Genomic DNA, 9,061 nt, shown 5'->3' on the forward strand with positions numbered 1-9,061 from the left:
TTTTTTTTTTTTTTTTAACAGAGAAAGAGAGAGAATGCATGAGCAGTAGAGGGAGAGAGAGAGAATCTTAAGCAGGGCCCCTGCTCAGCACAGAGTCCCACATAGGGCTTGATGCCATGATCCTGGGATTTTGACCTGAGCTGAAATGGAGTTGAACGCTCAACCAAGCGAGTCACCCATTTGCCCCAGATTGAGCATACTTTAAAAGATAAAGTTATCAGATTTACACTACCAAATTTCAAGTTTCAGTAGGTAAGCCAATGTGGCACAAGGATAGATAAAGATCAACAGAAAAGATTAGAAACTCCAGACCCAAATGTACAGATTTATTGATGAATGGATTGGAGGTTCAGTATACCGCTCTCTCTACTTTTTTACATGTTTAAAAAGTGTATAGTAAAAAGCTGGGGAAAAAAAAGTGAACTCCAAAGGGCAGAATACTAACAAAAAGAATAATTATCAAATGGTCACTAAGATAAGGAATACGAAGTGAAGGAGCAGATAATGTCATCAGCAATATCTCTGCAGTAAGTTACTAGGAAAGTTTATAAAAAGGTTGTTCAGGATTTTCATAAGGGACCCATTCAGACTCGTGGCTTCTCATCTTTTTCATTCATCCAAATTTTATTATCTCTGGACACAAAATGAAATTCTAATTCATTTTAGATTTATTTGATGTGAAAGGAATTATGAAAGGATTATATAATCCTTGGATCTCAAAACATGTAATGTTATCCACAAGTCTAATACTGATCAAGAAAATCTAATCATCTCAAGGTTTTGCTCAATTTTTCTTGTTTACACTTACCTGGTTGCTGTGTTTCCCATCTTATTGTGAAGCCTCTCTCATTTCTTAAATGTTCAGAGTAGAGATGAAAATAGAGGGCATTGTCACTACTGAGGAGTTCATGAGGGGGAACAGAGCCACAGAATCTTCCCAGTAGAAGTGCCGCAGAGGTGTCTCCATCATGAACCTGAAGAAACTCGTGTGGACAATTGTTCACTGATTCTAACTGGAAAAAAGTGAAAGTGATACGCAGCACCTAAAAATGTAAAGGACACAATATATTAGTTTTCATTTCCATGTTAATTCTAAAGCATTTCTCTCAATAAGAAAGCATTCATATTCATTCACCTTTCAAGAGGCAGATCTATAATTTCCCAATTATCTACAAATACATATGACAGTCCTATATATTATTAAATAATTTGTGTTAAAAATTGCTTAGGCTTCAGCCAATATCAAAATATATCAAAAATTTTGATGTTAATGAAGCAGATTTTTAACTGCTTTATTAAGGTATACTTGATCTACAAAGAACTATACATATTATAAATGTGTGTAACTGTATGAGTTTGGACATAAACCAACACGTGTGATGGCATCACCACGATCAATGTGCTAGGCATATTCAACACCTCCCAGAGTTTCCTTTCATCCTTCTTTTTTCCTTTTAGTGCTCACAACACAACAGGAGATCCAGTGTCCTAACAAACTTTGAAGGGCATGATACCATGCTGTTAACTATACGCACTATGTTGTACATCAGATCTCTAGAACTCACTCATCTTGAATAACAGAAACTTTATACCCATTGAGTTGTTCTTGAATCGGTTAATAATATATATGTACCTAGATTTCATTTAACTGTCAAGTCCATTAAACAAAGGCACTTCAAATGTACAGCTGACAATCATGCTGCCAAATCAGTAAAATACAATGGACATTTGAAAACTCTACCTTGAATTAAATTTAATGGACAAATAGTACCATTCACAAGAATTTATACCCTGATCACCTGAATTTGTAAGGACACAAGTCTAAACCAAACAGACGCCATGACAGGCTTTAAGTTTCCCCTCTGATCTAGAAGGCCTAGGTTTCAGTTCCCTGAAACTAACAGGCAGTTACACATGGCCTAGAGCAAGAGAGACCACCTTCACAGCACCCAATCAGAGAAGGCCAGCTACCACTCTCCACATTCCTAAGGGTGAGGCCTGCAGATGGGAACTTTAGATAGGACCCTGTTACCTAATGTTAAAGGTAACCCGATAGTCACCAAACAAGACCCTAGACTTGCCCTGTAATTGGTTGATTTTAAAGGTACTCTAAATGTTGTAACTGGGTCCCACCAAAAATAACGAATACTGTAGACAATGTGAATGGTTAAACCTGTTGTCAATAATATTGTATAATAATGATTGGATCACTGTACCTGTGTCACAATTTCTTGTAACTCCCCCTTCCCAAACCCCATAAAAACCCTGCTCAGCCCTTATTCGGGGCTCTCAGCACGGATCCACTGCGTTGGTGAAGTCTGTGAGCTGGAGCTTATAAGCCCGTAATAATAAAGCCCTTTGCTTTTGTGAGCATGACTCGGTCTCCCTGGTGGTCTCTGGTTTTTGGGGATGATATTGAAATCTTGGGCATAACAAATTATCTGTAGTGTGTAGCATACACACAAACATTCACTGCTCCCCGGAGACACTGATTCCTGAGGGTTTCTCTGAACCTCTTAATGAGATACTAACAGATTGACAACATCAGGTATAGACTGAGCAGGCATGGTATAGATATGTGTAATGTCCACCAGTCTTCAGTGGTTGGATATCATTCAGAGACGAGTAATACCAAGAGTGGAGAACAGGGAAAAAGTAATCTGAAGCGTTCTGAGCACACAAGTAGAAGAGAATAAACCCAAACATACACTTCCAAGTTAAAATGTTAGCATGTACAAACTTAAACATAATAATATAATTAATACAATAACAATTTTTTGGATACTATCAATTAAAATAGCCAAACGACTGAAAGGAAGCAGTGGAATTTGATTTCCATTGTGATCTAAAACCACAAAAGCATTGAGCTAATGAAAAAGGATATCAGGATATTTTTTTAAACTCCACACTAGGGTATTTTTAAGATCTGTTACCCAATATTACATCATTTTTGTCCCTGAAGCATTTTCAATAAAAATTGAATAAATGTTCATGAATGGAACAATCCTGATTTCTATAAAATTTCTACTATATTGTGTAAATTGGTGAGATAAGAAATTTTAAAAATCAAAATAATCAAGAAAAACAGCCTGAATTTATTTTACAAATCGATAATAAAACTATTAACTTTTTTTTTTTTTTCACAAAATGACTTTTCTTGAAAGAAAAACGTTTTCAATGTCAGGAAATAGAATTCATGAACACTAAATGGAAGGAAGGAAATTCACATAACATACCCACTGGGAAACTGATTTTGGAGTTTATGCTATTATAGGCTCACCAGGCCCCAAAGAATTCTCCCTTCTCAAGGGAAAAAATGTTTTGTGACCATTATACAATGATCCCTGTAACATCAGCTACAGGAAAATGTCCACAGAATTGCAGGGGAAAACCTTATCTATTCAGGCACACAACTTCATTTTAATGAGTCCAGGAGTTGGTTGAGAAATAAATATTTGGGGAAGTCGGAGCAATGAATGCTGGGGATGAAAGAACTAAAAAAACCTCAGGGTCAGAACTTAAATTGGGGAGTGCGCAGGTCGCAGTTCAGAGTCATTGGAGTCCAGGGGCCTTGGCTGGAATCACTGCAGGCCGCTTACAAACCACGTGATCCTGGACAAATTCTCCAGCTGCTCTAGACTCCATTTCCTCATCAGTAACTGGAGAATAACAATTCTTATCTTTCAGGGTTACGAGAGTTAAAATACAATCACAAAATGTAGGGGAAGCAGTTAGCATAGCATCTTGGCACAAAGAAGCACTGATAAGAAACCCATCCTAAATAGCAGGCCTTGTATTTGCATAATAATCAGCAGAACATTGAGAGATCTTCCTCAAACACCACTGTCCCCAGAACAGCGTGACATTACAAATGACCTGCTTGCAGTTGGCCAATCTCGGCAGAGAATTATCCGTACTGGACCAAGCATTGACCTTGGAACCAGACAAAATTGACTTTGAAATCCTACTGGTCGAATTACCATCTAAGAAATGTTTTTTAAAAACTACTTAGTGTCTCTTAGTTTCCATTATCTTATCTATTAAATGAAGACAGGATTACTTTTTTCAAAGAGTCAGTGTAGGATTTAGGAAAGATGCATAAAATACGTAGCCCCAAGCCAGACACCTAGAGAGGCCCCATTATATGGTAGTTGATGTACCACTATATGTAGTCTATGGAATATATGCACAGATTACACGTTCAAGTAGATAAATGAAATGTGCATTTAGACAGGAGCTATTACATTTACCTTTCCCTCTTCGGTTCGGATAACCCAGAAGCAGTTAACATCATGCACAGAACCAGCATCAGGGCTTTGATAGCTGAAGCTTCCGTTCATCCCGGAGAGGGACCCTCCACAAACTGCCAAGGGAAAGATGAATTGTGCTTTACAGAGACTCTGAAAAGGAGGAGACTACGGTATCTCTAACCCTGCTGCTGAAATGTGAGAGAAGTCCGAGCCATGAACACTGCAGACAAATGCCCTGCTATTCTTTCTTCTCCCCACCCCCTTTCTCCTAGGACACCCACTTAAATCCCACTTCCTGTTTGACATCTATTTGCTATCTCCTTGCCACCAGTAGGGACCTCTTCTGCCCCTTTTTGTTTTCTCTGGCTCCCATTCTCTTCGCCTCAGTGACACTTGACTTAACCCCACACAACAGAGTTCTTATCTACTTGTCTCTTCTCTGCCATTTTGTATTAGATGTGTCTCCTCAACCAGAAGATAAGCAGAGAGTATGTGGAGATAGCGTTTTAGGCTTATTTTTCCACAGCGTCTACCATAGTCCTGAACACAGAGCGAGGTCTTGATAGGTGTGCTGACTCAGAATCAAGAATTCCGAGAGAGGCCTGGAGTAATCAGGAGGGGCTGGATGAAGGAGATTGAAGACGGAAGGCAAAGTCCTCCTGAGGGATAGATACATTTGGATGCGAGCAAGGGAAGAATTCAGAGGTGTCTGGGGAAAGAAATATCCCCAATATTGAAATACAGCATGGCGGTACATGAAGTCAGGTGATAAGAGAAGATGTCTAGGTTGGAAAGGGAGTATTGTTAGGAAACTAGTGAGAATATGGTCGATTGGACAGGGTAAGGGCTAGTTACGGAGAATAATTGGAAAACCAGTCCCAGTCTTTATTTAACAGGCAATGGGGAGTGACTATATGTTCTAGAGCAGGAGAGTGATATGTTTTATGGAGTAATATTGCAGGGAGATTAAATGGCTGCTGTAGGGGAAACTCTCCCTTAGAAAATGACAATACCTTAGCATGTTTTGTTTGCAGAATGGATATAATAAAAATGGCAAATATTAATTTACTTCTTCCTTTGAAGGAAGGTTCTTCTGACTTAAGTTGAGATAAATATTGACCTTGTAAATGCTTTGCTATTGCTGCAAGGAAAGACTTCGTTGGAAGGGTTTGTGCAACTAGACAAGAAAGTGGAAGGATCCGCAGCAGGACTCACTGAGGAATGAGCCTTCTGAGCTGTGAGCGCCTGTGACACAAGAAACGCTGAGCGTACCTTGCTGGGGACTCTGACACAGAAATCCAGTCCAGAAACGTGTGCATTCACAACTGAAGGCATTGATGCCGTCCACACAAGTTCCCCCATTCAAGCAGGGGTTGCTCAGACACTCATTTATGTTTTCCGTGCAGTTGATACCGGCCCAACCTGATTCACACTTGCAAAGGTAACCAGAGACTGTTTCCTAAGGAAAGAAAACCATAATGCCATAAGATGAAGGAAGAGACAATACACATGAGCCAACTCAAAGAACAAAGAAGGGTTACATGATGTATGTAGCAGGTGTTGAGCCACATACACCTTCTAGAACTCTTGTAATAATTCATTTACATGGTAACCGCTAAGGAAGGAAGAACAAGGACTCACAACGCATTGTCCATTTAAACAGGGGTGGCTCAGGCAAACGTTACTGAGCTGCATGCATCCATTTGGCCCATAGCCATTTCCAGTATATCCCGGGAGACAAGTACAGAGAGGTAAGGAACCTGTCAGAAATAAAAATGGAAGCATAAAGATAGGTCTCCTCGATTCAGACCCAGTAACAAAACTCAGGCTCTGTTGTCTAGACAAGGAGTTGCCAAAGTCAAGTCTGCATATTCCTCGGGGCAGACATGCCAGATAGGAAGTGAAAGTATTAGGATCTTTTTTCTATGTCTTATCTTAAAAATAAGGAAGGCATTACATGCTTCCAGTACTGGATACACAAATTAACATTGGAACTGTCAGTCCACGTGTCATGGTGTACAAATGTGAAGTACACCAAGGGAAAAGGGAGTTTCTCATGGAGGGGTTGACAGCAGGAAAGAATACTCTTATGAAGATGGTATCTTTTGCAAGCACTGGCCCTATATGGACGATAAATAGGTACATTCTAATGCTCGTTTACAGATGAGGACGCAACACAGAACTGTTAAATGCCTTGACCAAGGACACATAGCTAGAATACGGTGGCGCCAAGGAGGAAATCAAAATCCAAGCATTACTTTTCTAGAATCCATGTTCCTAACCACTTCAGTATGCTCTTAATTATTCAATAAACATTTAAATAGTCACAAATATATATATGTGTGTACACATGTATTGTTTTACATATAGGTTTACATATATCACTCGTAAAGATAAAAGTAATATTTGGAAATAGCAAGAGATATGGCACATTATTCAATAAATGAAGGTGAAGCCACCCATTTGAACAAAAATATCAAAATGTCTATTTGATACTACAGATAACAATAAATCCTAAAAAGATTAAAGATCTTTATGTTAAAAATAAAAGAACCGTAAAAGAACAAGCACCTATTTTTAGAGTTCAGTAGGAAAAGCCTGATTCTAAGAGGAGAAAATTTTATTTAAAAAGATTTACCATTCTGACTACTAGAAATTTTAAACTTCTAAATAGAAAATACCACCACAAAATTTAAATAAAAACAATATGCCTGGGAAAATACATGAAAACCTTAAGATAGATAATGAGATAATATTTTAGGACATGATGAAATTTTACAAACCAGTGAGAGAGCAGATGAACAAAGGACATGAACAAATAGAAAATATAAAGTATTAATTATTAGTAATCAAAAAGGTAATTTTGATTTAGTCAAAATCAAAATAACTGGAAGGCAGTTTTTGCCTGTGAAGTAGACCAAAATGAAAAATAATAATAGTATCCATTATTGTCAAGGGTTGGATACATGTATGTTTTCATACACTGTTGACAAGCATAAATTGATACACTATTGGGAGAAAGTTTAGCAATATATATATTTTTAGTTTTTTTTAATATTTACTGATTTTTGAGAGAGAGAAACAGAGAGTGAGCAGGGGAGGGACAAAGAGAGAGGGAGACACAGAATCTGAAGCTGGTTCCAGGCTCCAAGCTGTCACCACAGAGCCCAACGTGGGGCTCAAACTCATGAGCTGTGAGATCACGTCCTGAGCGGAAGTTGGATACTTAACCAACTGAGCCACCCAGGTGCCCCAAGCAATATATATTTTTTTAAGTTATAGGAGGTGAGGCGTCTTTTACACACCACTGCAAACACTGGTTGGTTATCCCCCTCGATCCATTTTTCCATTCTTTCGTAAGTAATTCCTTTTTAACTGGGGGCACAAGCACCTGAAATAAACTACATTTCCCAGCCTGCCTTGCTGCCAGGGTTAGCAACAGGGCTCAGTCCTGGCCAATAGCATAGAAATGAAAGAGTCCCTAAAAGGGGTTGACATGTGGTCCTTTCTTCTTTTCTCCTTCCTATGTGCTCAAACACAGCCATAACTTAAGTAGCTGACTTGATCAGCTTGGGAAATAATTGCTAAATTAGACCAGACCATAGAAGAGCATAGTCTATCCCATAAAAAAAAAAAAAAAATCCAAATGTATAATTTTAAAACATGGATTACTTTTTGGTTTGAAAATCAAAATAAAATTTTTGAGGTTAGAGGATTTTGTTTTCAAGATGTTGATTTGCTTTAGAAAGCCATATTAAAATACCCCAAACCAGGGGGAGAGGGGAGTCATTACCTAGAACCAAGGAGCATGATGCGTGTGGGTGGCACCCTCCATTGTTGACCGAGCAGACGTCAATGAGTGTGCACACTCTTCCGTCGCCTTGGTACCCTGGTCACAGAGAGAACAGGGCATAACAAACTACATTACAAAGACTGAAGAAGAATCCCAGTCCAAGAACCAAACATCATGAGGGCCAACCAGAGGGCATCTATCATCACAACTGAAAAGGTAAATATGAAGTGTCATAAACAAATTCCTATCACTAAGAAAAAGGACAACTATTTGGGAAACAGATTGCAGAAACAATGGTCTAATGTTGTTTCTAAGGACAAAAAAAGTAAATGAATAAAAATGAAAAGATGCATGAAATGCAGAAATGCAGTACTGGTAGACTAAGAAAGTTACTGACGCTAAGTAAGTGGACATTTTCTCATTACAGTGACTCTAACGATCTAAGAACTAAATTACTGTAGAAGTCCCAAGTACGAATGCTGTTTCACGTTAATAAAGCAAATAGGGTTTCCGTTTATCCCTTCGAACTCCATGAACTTCTCAGTTTAGATCACAGAATGGCAGTAATGACTTCTTTCCAGAAGAGAAGAGAAACGTGTATTATATGCCTACTGGTCTGCCTGTTGCTTAGTAAACTTTCTATGTAAGACATCTCAGGATGTAGGAGCAATGGAGTTGTAAGTCTGTGATTCACAGAGGAAGAAATTTCAAATTCTGCGTTATCTCCACAGGCTATTTCACAATTTGTAAAGTTTTGTTGTTTTCCACTGGTATTAAAAATATCCGTTACGGCTTTTTATAATATAGCTGAACTAAGGGGCCCTGGATCTGTAAGTTAAATAAAACTTTCTGCACTGCTCAGTTTATCTCCTTAGACAGAGTCATGTTTAAAATGGAGCACAAGAGGTCTCTCTTGTTTTCCTGCTAGACCTATGAGTGCAAACATATGGTTTCTGTCCTTCTCTGCCTGGCTTACTTCACTCAGCATGACACCCTCAAGGTCCATCCACTTTCCTAC

At 38.6% G+C, this 9,061-nt stretch overlaps 1 protein-coding gene across 1 annotated transcript in view; it reads right to left on the minus strand.

The window, feature by feature from the left end:
• CUBN (cubilin) overlaps nucleotides 1-9,061 on the minus strand; it is a 270,536-nt gene that overhangs the window by 246,081 nt on the left and 15,394 nt on the right. The window contains exons 9-13 of the mRNA XM_029955578.1: nucleotides 8,044-8,139; nucleotides 5,892-6,010; nucleotides 5,523-5,709; nucleotides 4,251-4,363; nucleotides 809-1,043 (exon numbers count right to left, since the gene is read on the minus strand). Of these exons, the coding sequence (XP_029811438.1) occupies nucleotides 809-1,043; nucleotides 4,251-4,363; nucleotides 5,523-5,709; nucleotides 5,892-6,010; nucleotides 8,044-8,139 (750 nt within the window). The remainder of the gene's footprint in view (nucleotides 1-808; nucleotides 1,044-4,250; nucleotides 4,364-5,522; nucleotides 5,710-5,891; nucleotides 6,011-8,043; nucleotides 8,140-9,061) is intronic.

The sequence above is a fragment of the Suricata suricatta genome, chromosome 10, assembly GCF_006229205.1.
Source record: "Suricata suricatta isolate VVHF042 chromosome 10, meerkat_22Aug2017_6uvM2_HiC, whole genome shotgun sequence".
In the NCBI taxonomy this organism is placed as follows: Eukaryota; Metazoa; Chordata; class Mammalia; order Carnivora; family Herpestidae; genus Suricata; species Suricata suricatta.